At 49.8% G+C, this 20177-nt stretch overlaps 2 protein-coding genes and 1 long non-coding RNA gene across 18 annotated transcripts in view; 1 reads left to right on the plus strand and 2 right to left on the minus strand.

The window, feature by feature from the left end:
- Positions 1 to 354, minus strand: part of Srpk1 (SRSF protein kinase 1) — a 36253-nt gene extending 35899 nt beyond the window's left edge. Inside the window, exon 1 of one of the 2 annotated variants that reach the window (XM_087597654.1) lies at positions 265 to 293. In XM_087597654.1, the coding sequence (XP_087453780.1) occupies positions 265 to 277 (13 nt within the window). In that variant the 5' untranslated portion in view covers positions 278 to 293. 2 annotated transcript variants of the gene reach the window in all.
- LOC120098971 (uncharacterized) overlaps positions 1 to 20177 on the plus strand; it is a 41108-nt gene that overhangs the window by 692 nt on the left and 20239 nt on the right. The window lies entirely within an intron of this gene.
- Slc26a8 (solute carrier family 26 member 8) overlaps positions 15243 to 20177 on the minus strand; it is a 52490-nt gene continuing 47555 nt past the window's right edge. For 13 of the 14 annotated variants that reach the window (XR_015644718.1, XR_015644717.1, XM_087597392.1 and 10 more), the window contains 1 exon segment: positions 15956 to 16833. Coding sequence is in view for 12 of the 14 variants with exons in the window: in XM_087597392.1 (XP_087453518.1) it covers positions 16369 to 16833 (465 nt within the window). In the remaining 2 variants the exon portion in view is untranslated. 14 annotated transcript variants of the gene reach the window in all.

Below are 20177 nucleotides of genomic sequence, written 5' to 3' on the forward strand. Positions count from 1 at the left end.
GGGCCGGGCTGCCCGGAGTGCACGGCGGCTGCCAGGCCCGGCGCGCCCGCAGAGGCTCGGGCGGGCCATGAGGCCTCGCCGCCCCGGCCTGGGGGCTGCGGAACGAGGGGCGGGGACGGCGGGCGCCCGAGGACGGCGCTGCCGAGGGGCGAGCGGGCGAGGGTGACGCCGCTTCGGGGGCCGCGACTGCGGCCAGAAGAGGCGCCGGGCGCCCACTCGGGGGCCGCGGTGTCTCCTCGTGGCGGAGGCCGCTCCGCCGCTCACCTTTCCGCTCCATGGCGAGACCGGTAACCGCCAGGCGCCTGCGCACTCGAGTGACGCCGACTCGGGCTCCCGCCGCGGCCCTAATCCCAGCTCTCCCTCACCGCGCGCGCCGGCCCCGCCTCCGGGCCCGCCCAGCCACGCCCTGCACGGCGTCGCGCGCCTGCGTAGTAGACCCGGAGCCTACCACCTGCTTCGGGGAGTGCGGGAGTGGAGCGCAGGGGACCCAGGGACCCTGAAAAGGAAGCTGGTTCTAGTGCCCCCGCCATAAAACGAGCTGCATCGAGGAGAAGTTCTTACCTCCTGAGGAAGGGCAGGGCCCCGCAGTCAGTCGGGATTTGCCTCAGTTGCCCGGCCTGCAAAACCGATTGACCAAACATGTCCCAGTTCCTCCCTGAGCTGTTGTGAGGGTCGGTGAAGACACTAAAGAAAATGGGAAACTGCAATCGAATGTGGATGCACACAGAACAAAGGCCGGAGGGAGGGAGGGAACGTGTGCCGTTGTCATCTTTTGAAGATAAAACCTTGGGCCAGCAGCCCATGCCTTTAATCCCAGCACTCCACAAGCAGGTGCATCTGTATCAGTTCGAAGCCCGTGGGTATAGGTAGCAAGTTCTAGGCCGGCCAGGACTACATAATGAGACCCTGATTCAAAAATAAATCAATAAGAACTGGAACAGGAGACAGCCCAGCAGGTAAAGGGGCCTACCTCCAAGCTTGAGGACCTGAGTTCAAACCCGCGAATCGAGAGGACTCGATTCTGGATTCTCTCAGGTCGCCCTCTGAGCTGCACACCGGAGTCAAGGCACAGGCAACAACCCCTCGCCCATAAGTAAATAAAACAGTTTCTAAAAGTAAACGCAAACACTCCAAAAGGGAATTCCCTCTAAAAGTTGAAAGCCATAAGTTGAAAGCTTTAAAGGAAGGGGGTGGACGAGATTTCTGTTTTCTCCTCGAATCACTTTATCTCCTCATCGTAGAACTTACAGGGTGTTTCCATACTGTTTAAGTGCATGATCTTATTAGATGCTGATGTTAATTGCAGGCCAAGGTAGTTATTATCCCCAATACGGAAAGATGAGAACTTGGAAAGGGTGTATGCTCAGAGTCGTGGTGTACCAACCCAGTGATTCAGGCATCAAAACCCTTAGAGTAAGTAGAATCAGCAGGTATTTCTGAAATGGGTGGGGGAGGAGCACGAGGCACTCTGGACCCCAATATTTATTCCAAAGCATAGACGTGGATGCCGCTATGGAGATTTACTAGTAGGCACTGAAATTTGAATTTTATATACTTCACACATGTTTCAGAACAGTCTCCTTTTGATCTTTTTTGAGCATGATTTTTTTCCCCCATGCTCAGGCCTCAGCTAGCAAAGAGAGGATGCTTGCCCAGAATACAGCTACAAAGTCACTGGGTAAACCAGATGTTAGTATTCCAACCAGTAATCAGGAAGCTGAGGCAAGGGGATTGCTGCAAGTCTCAAGCCACGCTGAGCTATACAGCGAGCTCCAAGCCAATCTGGGCTACAAAGTGAGACCATGCTTCATAGGGAGCACATGCGGGACGGATGGCTCAGTGGTTAAGAGCACAAACTATTCCTGCAGAGGCCTGGAGTTGGGTTCTCTACAAACTTCCCGGGGCTCACAGTAACCTGTAACTCCAGCTCCAGGGGAATCCGATAGAGACCTGCTTCTGTAGGCCACTGCACTCACTTTCACAAACCCACAGATGCATATATGTAAAAATCAATCTTCAGCAGGCCATGGTGGCAAATGCCTTCAATCCCGCCCTTGCAAAGCTGAGGTAGGTGGATCTCTGAGTTCAAGGCCATCCTGATCTACGTAGTGAGTTCCAAGACAGCCAGGAGAGTTATACAGAGAAACCCTGCCTAGAAAAACAAAAAAAGAAAGAAAGAAAGAAAAGAGAAGAAAACTTAAAAGAACAAGAAGACATAATATATATATGTGTATATATATATATATGTATGTATGTATGTATGTATATATTGTCATTGTCTTCAGACACACCAGAAGAGGGCATCTGATCCCATGATGGTTGTGAGCCATCATGTGGTTGTTGGGAATTGAACTCAGGACCTCTGGAAGAGCAGTTGGTGCTCTAACCACTGAGCCATCTCTCCAGCCCCCGAAGCCTTTTCAAGTGTCATGTATATGTCTATATTCCAGCTAGGGAGTTGGCTCAGTGGGTAACGTTCTTGCCTGACATGTGGATTCCCCAGAGCCTGTATAACTGCTGGGTAGGTGAGGCAGCCTGCTGGAGACAGGGATCTTGGCTCGCTAGATGAGTTAATTAGCTTCTGGTTCAAAGAGAGACCCTGCCTCAACAGGGTAGAGAATGATTAAGGAAGACAAGCAGTGTAAAAGCTCAGGCCTCTGCATGCACAGGCACATGGACACATGCGGTGCACACCACTGTGCTCGCACACACGGGAACACGTACACGGGTATACATACTGCACTCACATTTACGTGCAATAAAGGAAGAAGAGGGGGTGATGGAGGGAAGACAGAGGAGCAATCAATCAGTTGGGAATGGATAGCGAGCACTCAGGAGCACAGACCAAGCCTGGGAGCCCAGGCACAACCTCCTTAGCAAAGCAGGCAGATCGGTCCCGGCAGGGAGGAGGCCACCACGTTCGATGCGGGTGTTGGGAAATGTGTAGGATTTCCATAGGTGGGGAAGGAGATGTCAAGCATTCCTGAAAGAAAAATCGATTGAGCAAAAGGGCCCAGGCTGGAAAACTTGTGGGTGGAGACTGGGACCAAGAGTGACTGTGGGTACGAAATAGGCAGGGGTGGAAAGGTGGGTTTGCTAAATTGGGAATTCAGATCACAGCATCTCCTGCCTGGAACCTGAATGGTGGCATTTCTGGGTTTATTGTGAAAGAGGCCAGCCCTTGTTAGCCAAAGAAAACTGCTTTCTACTTTAAATTTGGGACTCAACGGATAGTAGGATCAGAAAACACCCGGTGTCTTCTCGAGCCTGAGACTGTGCTAGCCCAGGGAACCTGCCCCATGGGTTGTGAACGTGCATTGTTGATATGAGTCCAGCCATAGTTAGGGATGTCTCAGACCCACGGAAACAGCAAAGCCTTCCCCAGATGAGGTTCAAAGGGACGGCAAAGGTGAGCGTGTGCTCACACGTGAACACTCACATGCGTACACACACACACACACACACACACACACACACACACACACACACACGTTCCAAGTGTTTACTATAGCTACATCAGGAAGCAGTGCAACTCACTGTGACTCATGTGACTCACCCTTCCTCCGGTCCTACAAGTGTTTACTAAGGATTGACCAGTGTCTGTAACAACAGAAAACCACGAGGTAGTATCACCTTGAACCACAGCTTCCTCATCCCCAGTGTTTATACCCTGCGACTGCTCCCTACAGATGGGGGCAAACTTCTGCTTTTTGTTCTTTAAAGATTTATTTATTATATATATGTACACTGTCGCTGTCCTCAGACACACCAGAAGAGGACATCAGACCCCATTACAGATGGCTGTGAGCCACCACCTGGTTGCTGGGATTTGAACTCAGGACCTCTGGAAGAGCAGTCAGTGTTTTTTTTTTTGTTTTGTTTTGTTTTTTGTTTTTTTTTTAAGATTTATTTATTTATTATATAATAGTACACAGAAGCTGTCTTCAGACACACCAGAAGAGGGCATCAGATCTCATTACAGGTGCACCATGTGGTTGCTGGGATTTGAACTCAGGACCTCTGGAAGAGCAGTCAGTTCTCTTAACCACTGAGCCATCTCTCCAGCCCCAGTCAGTGTTCTTAACCGCTGATCGGTCTCTCCAGCCCCTAGCTTCTGCTACTTAATTTACATATGTAAACCATCTTACCTTCCTGTGCTCTTCACCACGGGTTCAGAAAGGTTGCCTTTTCTGGACTTGACCTTTCTGGAAATAATTCAATACTAGTGGCTACCAGGGCGGAGGCTGTGTCTCCGTGGATAAAGTGTCTCGCATGCAGGATGACCTGAGGTACAGTGAATTGAGGTGGTATACGCCTGGAAACCCAGCCCTGGGGAGGTAGAGGTAAGAAGATCAGAAGTTCAAGGTTATCCTTGTTCACATACCATTCAAGGCTAGCCCTGTGCTATTTGACACCCTGTCTCAAAGAGTGGTTTTGGTTTTTTTTTTTTTTTTTGGTATCCATTGCCTCTTGGGTGCACATGCTTCCTCCCCCTTTCTCTGCAAGTCTTTTTAAAAGTGGAATTATTCAGACAGCAGCAAAAGCCATTATATTTTTGGCTGCTCATGGGCGGTGTCAGAATTTAATTTCTGAAAAACATCCCATTCCTCTTGAAGTAACATACTTGTAAAGACTGTTCCTGTAATCTCCCCCAACACTGCTGAGGCAGCTTCTAAATCTGATAACTTAAACCTGAAGGCACATGTGTCCTCAAGTCTAACATTCTCTGGTCCTTTCCTTGTTCCTGATCTTTTGAGATAGGGTCCTGTTAGGGCTATGGAGTCCAGGCTGTCCTCAAACTCCACACAATCCTTCTGCCCCTGCCTCCCGAGTACCAGGGTTATAAGTGTGTGCTACCATGTCCAGATACATTCTCTCTCTCTTTTTGTTTTGGCTTTGACTCGGGATCTTACTAATTAGCCTTGGTTGGCCTTGAACTCACAGAGCTCTGTGAGCCTCTGTCTATTCAGGGCTGAGATTAAAGGCGAGAGCCATCATGCCTGGCTTGTATTCTTTTACCTTGAAGGTGATAAAACATTACACTAAGTACAAACTGAATCCAAAGAGGCAAGTCTCCTGAGGCATCTCTCCATCCTACTGGAGAACATAAACAATAAAGAAATCAAAGCTAGGGATTGGGGATTTAGCTCAGTGGTAGAGCGCTTGCATTTGGGTCCCCAGCTCCAAAAAAAAAAAAAAAAAGAAAGAAAGAAAAAGAAACCAAAGCTATCACCGAGACAACTTTCTGCTGACAGAAAAGTCTCACTGTGTAGATGGAGATCCCTAAAGGAAACTTTTCTTGCCTTTGTGGTAGTTTTGTGAACATACAGAGAACAGAAGATAAATAAATTAATGGAGGGATGGAGGTTAAGGAAAGCCAGCAAGAGATGCTGAGGTGGCCAGGGCCCAGCATCAACTTGAGCTTTCACCCAACCCAGACTGGGATGGACAGGGAAAAGAGCCATCTCTAGAACCCCGAGGGAGCTTGTATTATTTTGCTGGAGTCACTAGAATAAGCCGAGGCTATGGTGTCGACAGCAGAAAATTCCGGAAGCCGGAAGCCGGGATGTAGGTGCTGACTGGGATGGGTCCTCTTGAGAGTTGAGAAGGGGAATCTCTCAGCTCCTTTCCTCCCCTTGATCTTTTCCTCCCTTGTCTCAATCCAGAACAAAGCTGCAATCGTAAGAAAGGGTCCCTGATAACAAAAAAAAAAGATATTCTAAAGACACACTCTGGCGGGAACGTAGCCCAATAATTTCCCAGTGTACACAGAGCTCTGGGTTTGATCCCCATAACCCGGGTGTGGTGGTGCTACATGACTGTGCTCCCAGCACCGGGAGGTGGAGGCAGGAGTTTCCTAAATTCAAGGTCGCCCGCAGCTACGCAGCACATTTGAGGTCAGCTTGTACTATGTGAAATCCCGGGCGTGGGCGTGGGTGTGCACAGAGGGAAGCAGAGAAAGATAAAGTCTTGTGCCCTTCCCTCTGCCCATCCGATTACTGAAACAAAAGTCCCCAAGGAATTGGAATTTTCCCCAGGATTCTAACGCTGGGAGAAGGAACTGCCTGAAGCCTGTGTACCAGCTAGAGGGGAATTTATCCCAGGAAAACATTTTCACAGGGTCCTGACCACAGCCAGACCACTTTGCAGGAGAGACTGGAACCCAGACAGCGCTGGGTCAATGATGGGCGAGGCCCCACTCTGGCCTGGACTGCTTAGCTACACAGCTATGCGCACCTTATGGCCGCCATTAAACCTAAACCTCACATCAAAGCCCCAAAGATGGACTTGAGAGGGCCCCTTTGTTTCTCGCTTCCGTGTGGCCACACTGAACGAGCGTCCCTTTTCTGTTTTTCACTTATCTCTTTGATTGGCTGTTGAGGATGGGGGGGGGGGGGGCTGAGACTGGCTGGTTGGGGCAGCCAGCGCCGGAGGCTCTGCTGTGACAGGAACGAGAATGATAAAGGCTGTGCCCTTTGATAAGCACAACAGGGGGTCAACAGCCGGTGTCTTTCTCCTCTCACGTTCTCTGGTAGTGGCTCCCACTGCTGAAACCCATCTAAAGTTAGAAGGGGGTGTACCGTATCACCAGGGTGGAGGGCAGAGTAGGCAAGAGGAGACTAAGCCGGTCAAGCCTGTCCTGGAGGTGACTACACCCAGGCGGTTCGTGGGGAATGAGCATTGGTGAAGGGTTGGAGGCATGGAGGAGGGGAAGATGGAGGAGTAAAGGCCTTGGGTGGGTGGGGTGGAACAGGGAGGAACAGTAGAAAGGGGTGCAGAGGCCGCAGACTGTGGTGCCCCACAGCACCTCAGGGGGGCAGCAGAGGGTGGTGCCGAGTAACCTGAGCCGACCACATCCTGCCTAGGGTTTTCTTGTTTGTTTTGGTTGGGAATAATGCCTGCCAGGGAAGGGCCAACGGAAGGATTTGCTTCTGCAACAACTTCACTCCTGCACCACCGTGGGGCCCATGGAGAGCGACCGCACGCGTACTGGGCAAACAGTCGCTAGGAGGCGGGGAGAATACGGCTCTCAGTGCTTTGAGATCCTAGACTGTTGTCTTTTTGGGGTGCCAACACTGGGTTGACTGGGGCCCCAGAGTCTCAGGGTGTCACCTTCAAAGTGGGCTGTGACAGCAGGAGGTGGACTCTGCCCTGTATTTGGTTAGGCGGCTCCAAGCCATCCATCCAGACGTGTGTTGAAGGCTTGTAATCCTAGCTAATTGAGAGCTCTGCCAGCCTCGGGAGTGTTGAGAGACCCTTTCTCAAAATATAAGTGGGGGCGAAGAGGGCTGGCAATAAGGCAGCTTCTGACTGGCATGTGAGGTCCAAGGTTCCATCTCCAATTACAGGAGAAATGGGATTTCCCTAGTGGGAGGAGTTGCTTGGTAATCTACATGGTGGGTGTTAGAAAGGGTTATCACTGGGCTGACAGGATGGCTCAGCGGGTAAAGGGGCTTGCTGCCAAGCTTGCTGACCCAGGAACCCATACGGTGGAGAACCGTCTCCCACAAGCTGTTCTCTGAGACCCACACACCGTGGTGTGTGCCCCCTCAATTTTTTTTTTAATTAAAAGGGCCACTGGTGAATTCTGCAGGACTGACCCACAACCACTTTGCTGTCAATGCTTTCCGGTCAGGAGATTTGCTCGTTACTCTTGGCGTGGGGATAACTGACCAGAAGGTTACCTTCCAGTGATGAGGACTCCCCTTTGTCTGATGATCTTGGGATGGTCCTGACGCTTGGGCTCAGTGGCCTTTACCCACACCGTACCCATGATAAGCTCATCCACACTCCAAGTATTTCAGTGCTGCAGTTGTTCTTCAAGACAGGGTTTCTCTGTATAGCCCTGGCTGTCCTGTCTGTACACCAGGCTAGCCTTAAGTTCACAGAAATCTGCTTGCCTCTGCCTCCCAAGTACTGAGACTAAAGATGTGCACTGCTTGTTAATCTCACTAGTCTTAAAAATGCCAGTTTAAGGGTTGGAGAGATGGCTCAGCGGTTAAGAGCACTACCTGCTCTTCCAGAGGTCCTGAGTTCAAATTCCGGCAACCACATAGTGGCTCACAACCATCTGTAATGGGATCTGATGCCCTCTTCTGGTGTGTCTGAAGACAGCGACAGTGTACTCACGTACATTAAATAAATAAATCTTTTAAAAATGCCAATTTTGGGGTTGGGGATTTAGCTCAGTGGTAGAGCGCTTGCCTAGGAAGCGCAAGGCCCTGGGTTCAGTCCCCAGCTCCGGAAAAAAAAAAAAAAAAAAGAACCCAAAAAAAAATAAAAATGCCAATTTAAGGGCTGCCCTTCTAGAAGACCTAGATCCAATTCCAGGTACCCACATGGCAGCTCTAGTTCTAGGAGATCCAACACCCTCACACATGAATGGAGGCAAAACACTATAAAGAATTCTTTTTTTTTTTTTTTTTTTTGGTTCTTTTTTTCGGAGCTGGGGACCGAACCCAGGGCCTTGCGCTTCCTAGGTAAGCGCTTTACCACTGAGCTAAATCTCCAGCCCCGAATTCTTATTTTTTTAAAGATTTATTTATTTATTATATATACACACCAGAAGAGGGCATCGGATCTCTTTACAGATGGTTGTGAGCCACCATGTGGTTGCTGGGATTTGAACTCAGGACCTCTGGAAGAGCAGTCAGTGCTCTTAACCTCTGAGCCATCTCTCCAGCACCCGAATTAATTTATTAAATACAGGTTTTCCGCAGGTGCACACCTTTGGACAACACTTTGGAGGCAGAAGTCAGGCAGGGGATCTCTATCTCTGTGAGGTCCAGGTCAGCCAGGGCTATAGAAAGACACCCCCCCTTTTAAGTAAACAAATGGATAAATAAATAATATATTAAAATACAAGCCTTTCTTGCCTCAATTCCAAGAACGAACACACACTTTTAGATAAATTATAAACATCAAGAAATGAGACTGGGGGGTTGGGGATTTAGCTCAGTGGTAGAGCGCTTGCCTAGCAAGCGCAAGGCCCTGGGTTCGGTCCCCAGCTCCGAAAAAAAGAAAAAAAAAAAAAAAAAAAGAAATGGGACTGGTGGACACAGGTCTGTGTTGTTGGCTTGAACAACTAAATGAAGATCTGCTCTCTCCTGTTTTCTGAGAAGCATGTGAAGCACCCAGATGATCCCTCTGCGCTGGGGAGAGCCCCCAGTTACTGGGCTTCAATTCCTGCAGTAGTCGCAGGCATGGTCAAGTCAGCTTAGGACATTCACAGAGATGTCCCACATGGCTTGCATATTTGGGCTCTTATTTTGACCTGCTATACAATGTTGGGTTCATTTTTGTTTCTTATTTCCAAATCACTTCTGCCAAATGTTTAAACTCCATGCGTTGGACTAAGGGCTGTGAGCAACTGAGAAGGAAAACACTAAGGCAGGCCAGGCAGTGATGGTGTACGGGCAGCCACTGGAGTACCCACCCCTTAGTCCCAGCACCTGGGAGGCGGAGGCAGGAGGACCCCTGAGTTAGAGGCCAGCCAAGGCCACACAGAGACACCCTGTTCGAAAAACTGAAAAGAGGGAAAAAGAAAAACACAGTGGCTTATCTCTGTGCTCAGCATCCTCTATAGTCACTTTTCTTTTTTCTTTTTTTCGGAGCTGGGGACCGAACCCAGGGCCTTGCACTTCCTAGGCAAGCGCTCTACCGCTGAGCTAAATCCCCAACCCCTTATAGTCACTTTTCTAAACACCGTTTCCTAATCGTTTGAGATTGACACTGTCACTGTCATCTGTGTTTGAGAGAGGAGAAACGGAAGTGCAGTGAAGGTCACAGGAGCTCAGCAAGGCAGGGCTTGAATCTGGACAGCTGGGCTTTGAGAACAGTAATCCTGTGTGTGTGTGTGTGTGTGTGTGTGTGTGTGTGTGTGTGTGTGTGTGTGTGTGTGTGTGTGTGTGTGTGTTCAGAGGGCAGCTTGTGGGAGTCAGTTGTCTTCCTTCTCCCACCCTGTGGGTCTTGGGAACTGCACTCCGACCTTCAGGCTTGGCAGCAAACTTCTTTACCCTCTAAGCCACGTTGGTTGTCAGCCCTCTCCCAGTTCTCTTAGGACTATCCGGGTAATGTGCCCCAAGTCACAATCTTCCAGAACCCATTTTAATGGCCATCAGCTGACAACTCCAAGAGGCCCTTGTTGAACCGTGTTGCAAATCCATGACTAGTAGCCCTAGACTTGCAAACAGTATTTGCCCAGTTACTGAAACTCCTCATTTCCCCAATCCAGTCACCCATGTACACCGGGGCCACACAGGTTCCTATGTACTGATTTAGGACTGGGGTGTGGTTTTGTCAGTAACATGTTCAATCCCATCCCCAGAAACCATGTTTTGTCTGTCTGTTTGAAGGTTGAGGAAATAACCTCAGTCCGTAAAAGTATGGCTGCTCTTCCAGAGGCCTGGGCTTGACTCTGGGCACCCATACCCCTACTCACAACCATCTATGACTCTAGTTTTAGGGAACCCAATGGCCTCTCCTGACGTCCATGGATTTCAGGCACGCAAGTGGTACACAGACATACATGCAGCTAAAAGACTCATACACATAAAATAATAAGAAAGAGGGAGGGGCTGGGGATTTAGCTCAGTGGTAGAGCGCTTACCTAGGAAGCGCAAGGCCCTGGGTTCGGTCCCCAGCTCCGAAAAAAAGAACCAAAAAAAAAAAAAAAAAAAAAAAAAGAGGGAGGAAGGGGGAGGAGGAGGGATAGAGGAGGAGAGAAGAAGAAGGTGGAAGTGAAGGTGGAGAAGAAGAGGAGAAGAAAGTTGGAAGTGACACATACTTGCGATGCCAGCTCTAGGGAGGAAGGGACAGGTGGACTCCTGGGGCCCACAGGCCAGCCAGCCTCCCCTACTTAATGAGCTCCAGGCCAGTGAGAATGTCTATCTCAAGCAAACAGGGTTGGGAGGCACCTGTGGCCAGAGGTATCCAAGGCATCTTTCCCCAAAAGGAGACGTCTCCTAGAGTGAGACTACAAGCTGGGTAGGAATTCTTAGTGACATTTGGGCACAGTCCTGTCTGAGACTCTCCCTCTGGATAAAGAGACAGTCACCCCTGTAGCACGGACAGGCAGCACACACGGTGTCTATGCAGAGTCTGTACCATCCTATGCAGACAGGAGGTGTCTTTAGTCCCAACCTTTCCCCTTCCCCTCTTGGTGACACAACCCTTCCCTCTTACCTGCCCAGAAATTTGGACTCACCTTGAAGCCCTGCTGTGGCAGACAGTAAACAGTGGGTCAGATGGGGGAACATGCTGCTCCTTAGGAGGAGGGCTGGGGAACACTCACTCTAAGTCACTGGTGTAATTTTGTACACCTTGTGCTCAGTTTTAGAAAAGTGTTTACCTGGTAAACACTAAAACTAAAACACTAAACTAACACTAAACTTTAGTCTGGCGTGTGGTAAGCGGTCATTGTTTTGGCCTGCCGGCAGGTAAGCCTTAAGAGAAGGCTGTGGAGGGAACTAGTGGACCAGTAGAGTGGGGGCATAAGGGGGAGTGTCTTTTCCAACACCGTCTGTGTGCATTCTTTTATAACATGTGCAAGGCCGTCACAGACACCCAGCTTCTAAGACAGAGAAGAAACCAGTGGCTATACCCCAGTCTATGTGGCCTTTAAGGACCTCGCTGGTATCTGTGGCCCCCCCAAACCACATTTCCTGTAAGCCCTTTATCGAGGAAGCCTCTCCCTCAGAGGCACCCAGAGTCCTCTCCTACCTCCCTGGTCCTCACGCCCCTTCTCCTTGACACTTGTCAAATGCACTTGTCAGGGCGTCCAGCAGCCTGGTGACCCCCTCCCCCCATGTGCTATGCTGTCCCTCCCCCCAGATCATGATTTCCTCCAGAGAAAAAGATTCACTCTGGGAAACCCCAGAAAAGTTTAAGGCTTGGCACATGCCCCACGCCGACATGTACTTCGGATGAAGACATCTGATGTCAGAGCTGGGCCAGGAGAGGGTGTGCAGACTGGGGAGTCCTAAGAAGCTGGAGAGAGTTAAGAGTATGTATGGCACAGTTTCCACTGACTCCCTGGAAACTCGCTAAGGGAGGAAAGGACTGTGGGAAAAACCTGCAGACCTGGGAGCTGCAGAGAGGGCTTACAGCAGGGCTGGAGGGCATCTCAGGTGGCTTGCCTTAACCTCCATGAGAGAAATGTATGTAGGGTGTGTGCATGCGCATGTGGGCGGACGCATGTGTGCATGTGTATGCGTGTGCACATGTATGCGTGTGCACGTGTCTTGTTCTATCCATCTTCTTTGCATTTTTTTAAATATTTATTTTATTTATTATATATGAGTACACTGTAGCTGTCTTCAGATACACCAGATCTCTTTATAGATGGTTGTGAGCCACCATGTGGTTGCTGGGAATTGAACTCATGACCTCTGGAAGAGCAGTCGGGTGCTCTTAACCGCTGAGCCATCTCTCCAGCCCCTTCTTTGCATTTTTGAGACAGGGTCTCTTATTAGCCTGAAACTCTCGGGCAGGCTGGACTGGTTAGTCAGACCCTGGAATCCTCCCATTTCCTCCTCCCAGCACTGGGATCAAATGTGAGCCACCATTTTTTTTTTCAACCTGAGTCTCAGGAATCAAACTCTGGTCCCTGCGCTTCCGACTGAGCCACTGTCTCAGCCCATTTGTTACAATGCTCTGCCCAGTGTAGGAGAGAACAGTCTTCTCCTGCTGCCTTGGGATCAAGATGGAGAAATCTTGGCTCCTTGAGCACCATGCCTGCCTGGACACTACCATACTTCCCACCTTGATGATAATGGACTGAACCTCTGAACCTGTAAGCCAGCCCTGATTAAATGTTGTCCTTATAAGAGTTGCCTTGGTCATGATACCTTTTCATAGCAATAAATCACAAACTAAGACAGTCCCCAAGGTAAAGACAGAGTGGACCTTTTAAAGCAGTGGTTCTCAGCTTTCCTAACCCTGCAACCCTTTAATTTAGTGCCTCATGAGGTGATGACCCCAACCATATAATTATTTTGTTGCTTCATAACTTCTTAACTGTACTTTTGCTACTGTTATGAATCGTGGGCTGGAGAGATGGCTCAGAGGTTAAGAGCACTGACTGCTCTTCCAGAGGTCCTGAGTTCAAATCTCAACAACCACATGGTGGCTCACAGCCATCTGTAATGGGATCTGATGCCCTTTTCTGGCCTGCAGACATACATGCAGGGAGAAAGCAGAGTGATGTATACATGGTAAACAAATAAAAATGAACTGTAAAGTAAATCCACTATGAAGGGTATCCAATATGCAGCCCTGTGAAATGAACATTCAGCCCCCACAAAGGGGCTGCAGTTTGCAAGCCAATAACTTTCCCGTTATGAGTTAGGACAGTTCCCAAGGGACCTGAACCTCTTCAAGAGTGAGTGGCTCTAAGAGCCAATTCTCCTACCTCTGTCCTCCGGCTTCTTTCTGGAGATTTGGTTCTTCCCTCCACACAAGATCCCTCTAATGTGGTACCACATAGGGACAGACCCTCCTCAGACAGTTAGGGCAGTGAAGATACCCAATCTTAGGACTCTGACCTCCAGAATCACTAAGTGAATGTCTCTAGAAAACCTGCTTCGGGGGCTGGAGAGATGGCTCGGTGGTTAAGAGCACCGACTGCTCTTCCAGAGGTCCTCAGTTCAAATCCCAGCAACCACATGATGGCTCACAACCATTTGTAATGGGATCTGATGCCCTCTTCTGGTGTGTCTGAAGACAGTGACAGTGTACTTATATATATTAAATAAATCTTTAAAAAAGAAAAGAAAACCTGCTTCAGATAGTTCGTTACAGCAACGTAAAATCAATATATAATCCCACCTCCTTGGAATGATCTTTTTTTTTTTTTTTTCGGAGCTGGGGACCGAACCCAGGGCCTTGCACTTGCTAGGCAAGTGCTTTACCACCGAGCTAAATCCCCAACCCCGGAATGATCATTTTTAGGCAGGCTCTATGTTTTAGGTAGGATTCTCTAGAACAGAACTGATAAGAGCACGAGCATGCACACAGATGCATATACACTCATGTGCACACACACAGGCATACACACAGGCATACACACAGGCACACACACACAGGCACACACACACACACACACACACACACACACACACACACACACACGAGACTTGCTAGATTGGCTTACTTGGCAGGGCAGGGTGCTCAAACAGTGGCTGTACATCTGCTGGTGCTGTTTAGACCATGCCTTTCAATGGTCAGAGTCTGGGCTGAAGGCCTGCGGGGTTTCTAGAGTCTGTCCATGTTGGAGGCCAAAGGAGCTGGAGTCCGCAGGCAGCAGAGGCTGGTGGCACAGCACACAGGCTCGCTCGGGAGGTGGGAAGCAGACAGCAGTACTCCTTGGCATCTGAGCTGTCCGTTGGAAGCTTCTGTGCACTCTGGGGTAGGCCTCCCCCTCAGTTCTCTCTGGGAAAGCTCTAGATGCATGTTTCCTAGATTCACTCAGGTTGACAGTCAACCTTGTGTAAGCAGGGAGGCCTACAACCAGCCAGGAGGTCTGAGCTGTCCCCTGCTTCACCTCCCAAGAGTTGGTGTGAGGCACACCAGTGTGTGCCTCTTTTTGTATGTTCGTGGTCACGTAGGATGTGACCTTCCAGTCACAGGATGGCCTTCTGAGTCTCCACAGCTGGAGGTGCAGTGTGTGGAACCGAGCACACACGTGTTGTGTCTGTGATCAGGGGTGTGTGTGTATGCATGTGTGTGTGTGAGAGAGAGAGAGAGAGAGAGACTATGTGTCTACGAGTGCATGTGAGAACACGAATGGAGGTCGGAGGAAGGCCCTGGGTGTCTCATCTCCCTCAATCTGGAACTTGACATGTTTTGGCCAGGCTGGCGATCAGTCTAAAGAGTACCACCGACCTTCCTGTCTCTGTTGTCCCTAACCTCTGGGGCTGGGGTTACAGGCATGAGGTGGAATGCCCAGCTTTTTTTGTGGGTGCTGGGGATCCGAACTCAGGCCTGCCTTTTTTTTTTTTTTCCTTTTTTTTTTTTTCGGAGCTGGGGACCGAACCCAGGGCCTTGTGCTTGCTAGGCAAGCGCTCTACCACTGAGCTAAATCCCCAACCCCCGAACTCAGGCCTTTCTGCTTGGACATCAGCCCTCTTCTCTGAGCTGCCTCTATAGCCCCAGGACTCTTCATCTGACAGCAAGAGAAACTGAGAACCTAAGCGGGAGGAGTCATGTTTATCGACTGGAAGTAAAACGTAAGGTTCGGTAAGTCTGTGCTCATGGGTCTGTAATTCTCTTCTCGGCATAACTCATTACAGCATTTTTTATAGAGAAACAAGAAAACTTTAGATGGATTTGAAGGAAACTCGAGTGACACTTCCTAGTCCTCAGGGAGGCTTTTATCTATCGGTTTAAAACTTTTATCTATTTCTTCTTAATGTGTGTGTATAGCTGCTTGCCTGAATGGATAGCAGTTGTATGAGTGCCGTTGGAGAGGGCATTCAGAGTCTCTGGGATTGGGGTTACATGTTCTTGTGAGTCGCCCAATGTGGGGGCTGGGAACCGAACCCAGGTCCTCAGCAAGAGCAGTCAGTGCTCTAAATTGCTGTGCCATCTCTCCCACCCATCACACACTTTAACTCTGGTCCACCACAAATCCTGGCTTCAGGTTGGCTTGGAACACCTCTAAGAAAGAGTGGCGGTAGACAGACTAGAGAGAGTCCAGTAAGGTCACCATGCCTTCCTATTGGTGCCACCAAATAACACTGACACAGCAGAAGAGAGGAAAGACAGTAAAAGCTCCCTGCTCAGCAGGCGCCAGTCAGTGCCCCAGGCCTGCCAGGCTGGGTCTGGATGGTGAGGATTCTTCCACCTCAGCTTCAACTCACCCAGGTTTCCTTCTGCTGGCTCCCTCCGGAGTCCCTCCCCGCTCACATTTCCCAGGGCTGTGGGATACAGAGAAAGAGCAGGTGAGATCTCAGGGTTAAGGAAGAGTTCCATATTTTATTCAAGCCTCGTTCTTTGGAGAAAGGGAAACAGAGATGAGAGGAGGAACTTAGAGACAAGCTGGCACAGTTCCCAGAGAGTGCGTGTAGGGAGGCCTTCACTGAAAATTGGTTGAAGGTGAAACCTGCAAACTCTGGAGACGGAACCCAGAGACAAGTGTCCACCTTAAGTCACAGAGCCGGGAGCACGATGGGCATGTGATCCCGGAATCCACTGAGAAGGAAGTCAGCAGGTGGAGGGGGTCACAGAGCCAGGACTGGTAGCTTGGACCCCAGTCTGGATCTCATGCCAAGTTGGGCAGGAAGGATTTGCCGAGCTACTCTGCCTGCTTTTTGGAGTCACCTACCATGCGTCCTCGTTGTTCTGGGGAGAGTTCTGGCAAGTGTGTGGCTATCTCTTTTCTGCTGGGCGTGTCTGAGGCGTCTGAGGCGGCCCTGCGGACTGGGAGCTTGTAGAACCAAAGCGATAAGCAGTCAAGTAGCTCTGCCAGGGGCTCTGAGCCCTTGTCCTGGTCCTTGGCTGTGACTTCCTCTCCCTTTCTGACTCTTCCTCTGTCTCAGGCTCTGTCTGGACATCTATCTCAAGCTCTGACTCCAGTTCGGGTTTGGCTTGGATCTCGGAACCCAGCTCAGACCCAGGGTCTAGGTCTGACTCCCTGCCCAAGTCCAAGTCTAGGTCTAGATTGAGGTCCATCCCACTCGTCTGATCAGAGGCCAGCAAGCGGTCTGGGTCCAGGTCAAACTCCAAGTCATTCTTAGCAGGCCTATGGGTCTTGGTGTAGTTTGGACTCGCATGTTGGGAACCTTCCATGATGACATTACCCGGTTTAAATCTCAGGTTGCTCAGATTGTCATTCTGTAACAAACACACGCATTTAGAAGGGTTAAAACCTGCCAAGAAACTTCGCTTCCAAGCAGTCAAGGGATCTGAGAACACAGCAGGGTTTAAGGACCGACATTATCACTACCTCATCTGCTGCAGATCTATCTGCTCTGGGGCCTTAGTTATTTGCTCTTCTTGGGATTCAGTCAAACACTAACTTCTGCTCTCTCTCTGGCCTTCCCAGCTAGACTTGGTTTTACAAGGCATCTTGTTGGGGTTGGGGATTTAGCTCAGTGGTAGAGCGCTTGCCTAGCAAGCGCAAGGCCCTGGGTTCGGTCCCCAGCTCCGGAAAAAAAAAAAAAAAAAAAAAAAAGATAAAGACCAACAAGGCATCTTGTCCTTTTGCTCTCCGGTGCCAGCCCCCAGCAGGACCCTGACATCTAGGGTCTGTGGGGCTGTGAGTGTAGCCTGGCCTCTCTGCCTTCACTAGCATCTCTCCAGCGGTGAGCCCTCTCTTGATTCTGGCCTTCCTGAGACTGGGAACTGCCTGACCACACTACTCTACGTACACGTTCTTCATTCTGGATGCAGATCAAAGGTGGCCGGCTGGCCAGGCTCCTAGCTTCCTCTGTGAACCAACCGCCCCTCCTGTACAGACCCATCCCTAGCTACTCTAAGTTCCTGATGTAGAACAGAGCCTGGATTTAGATGTCCCTAATATCAGATACCTCAGAGTCTGTCACCTAGCAGGTGCCCCCAAGACATGACCTCACATTGCAGGAACAGTTTGCAATGGTCCCTCCTCCCTTCTGAAATTCCTGTCCTCCTCCCTTCCTTCCTGTTATGTTGTGGTGTCTTCTGCTGCCCCCTTTGCCCCTAGCTGGCATTTTAAATGTCACAGGCATTGATCTTGGGCTCCTCTCCTTGCCACCTATGCTGTCCCCATAGGTCACTCTAGACAGGTCCCTAATCTCACTGCCTTCTGTACGGCAATGAGCCGCAGGCTCTCAAGCTTCTTGATGTGCAGGCCCATCTATCCTTCCATCGTCTCAAATCTGTCTGGGTGCTTGTGGGTAACGAGCTTAACATAAAACTCATTCTTCCTCTAGTCTCCTCCTTAGATGGTGACCGGGGGAGGGCACATTCAATGCCACATGTATGTCCTGAAAGGACTGTCAGGTGAGCAGGAGGGTGCCTGTTAGAGAACCCTGGCCATGTATGCACTGGAGGCCTCAGTCAGGCCTACCCTTACTGCCAATATACCAGAAGCTTCTCCCATCAGTCCAGGACAAGGCAATACCCATTACTCAGGTCACCTTGTCCTGGGGACTCTGATGTACATAACAAGAAATAATATTAAAGTAAGAATTATAACACAGAAAACAATAGATGAATGTTATTTTGTGAATTAAATAATGATTACATTTATTTTTGAGTGTATATATGTGTGCACATAAGTGGGGGACATGTAGGGGACATATGTGTGTGTGCATATGTGGGGGGGCATGTAGGGGACATATGTGTGTGTGCACATAAGTGGGGGGCATGTAGGGGACATATGTGTGTGTGCATATGTGGGGGGGCATGTAGGGGACATATGTGTGTGTGCACATATTTGTGTGGCTACCTTTGTGTGCCCATACATGTGGGGGGTGTGTGTGTGTGCATGTATGGGGGTACATGTGTGTGGTGGCATATGCCTGTGGGCAAATGTGTGCAGGCACATGCGTAAATAGGGGCATGTGTTTGTGGGGGCATATGTGGAAGTCAGAGGAGATGTGAGAGAACTCGCTTTTTCCCTCTACCATGTAGATCCTGAACCCGGGTGACCGCTTGGTGGGTGCTAATCTTCTAAGGCTTCTAGACAGTTCAGCACGGCCTGTTCCAGAGGGACCTGAGTTCAATTCCCAGCATCCACATCAGGTGGCTCACAGCTACCTTTAACTCCTGTTCCAGGGGACACAGAGACCTCTAGCCTCTGTGGGCACCTGCTCTGAAGAGCACATAGCCATACAAGGTCACACATCATATACACAACTGCAAATAAAAAAATTGGAAAGGAATAGTATGTTTAAAAGAAACCCTGTATGTGCATATCCATGTAAACTAAAGCATAGGAGCAGAGTGTCTGGGTTTGTCTGTGTGAGGAGAGCCGGGTGCCTTGCTGTGACTGGCATGAGGCTGATTGACAGAGAAAGCCCACGCCCCTGGATAGGAGGAACAGAAAATGGAAGGAAGGATGCTCATCCTAGCATCCTCTCTTCTCAAGCCCATTGTCAAGGAGGCCTTGACAGGGATTCTGTCTGCTTTTCTGAGAGCAGAGCGGAGCCTGAGGAATACTGGGGATCATGAGTTGGGGACTGTGAGCTAGAACTGAGGCCACCGGACTCCTTACCCAAGTGTCTGCATCATTAAAGCAGTGCTGTGCAGGAGAGAGTGGTGCTGGAGGAAAACGAAGCTTAGCAGCTCAGGCTCCAAGCGTCTTCATAAACTACGTCTGTGAACACAGTTTCTCAAGCCAGGAAATGAGGCAGACTGACTCAGTGGAGTGGGAGCAGGCGCTAACACTGGTGTGGCCTTCAAGACTGATTTTGAAATTTAGCCCTGACTGTTTTGGGAGTGAGAGCAGGGACCTTTGGGGAAGCAATGAAGTCATCAGGATTGCTTGACCCTCAGACACCAAAGCAAAACAAAACCCTCTGCTTGAGCCCGGCCATGGCTGCTCGAACCTTTAATCCCAGCACTCAGGAGGCAGAGGCAGGTAGGTCTCTCATTTTGAGGCCATGGTCTACAGGGGGAGTAGTCCCACGACAGTCAAGGCTATAGAGAGAAACTCTGGCTTGAATGAAACAACAACAAATCCTCCGTTTGAAAACACCACAAAAAACAACAATTGTAAGTCAAAGAGTGAACTGGGAGTTAGGGCCCTTTTGTCCTGTAACTGTGTGACAGTCTGGATAGAGCCACCCAGCTACTAGGTGAGTGCTTTCAGGGCTCCTGGCTGTGTTGAGGGGGGAGCTATGGGGAAACTATTTATTGGACGAGGAGCCAGAAAACCTCAAACCTTGAAATCAGGTCAGAGCCACCCTGGATTGCTACCACCTCCAGATATCCAGTGAGAAAAACAGCCCAGTTACACGTGATTTCTAGAAACAGCTTCTGATACACATGCAAAGGTCACTGGGAAGCTCAGGCTTCAATAGGCGAGGCCATGCATGAAGTCTCTAAGGTGGTGGTGCTGATGTGAAGCGCTGGTCCCCAGAGCGGAGGATTTACATAGTAATTTAAGAGAAGAATGCTCTCGGGCTGGAGAGATGGCTCAGCGGTTAAGAGCACTGACTGCTCTTCCAGAGGTCCTGAGTTCAAATCCCAGCAAC

Source organism: Rattus norvegicus, chromosome 20, assembly GCF_021556685.1.
Source record: "Rattus norvegicus strain SHRSP/BbbUtx chromosome 20, alternate assembly SHRSP_T2T, whole genome shotgun sequence".
In the NCBI taxonomy this organism is placed as follows: domain Eukaryota; kingdom Metazoa; phylum Chordata; class Mammalia; order Rodentia; family Muridae; genus Rattus; species Rattus norvegicus.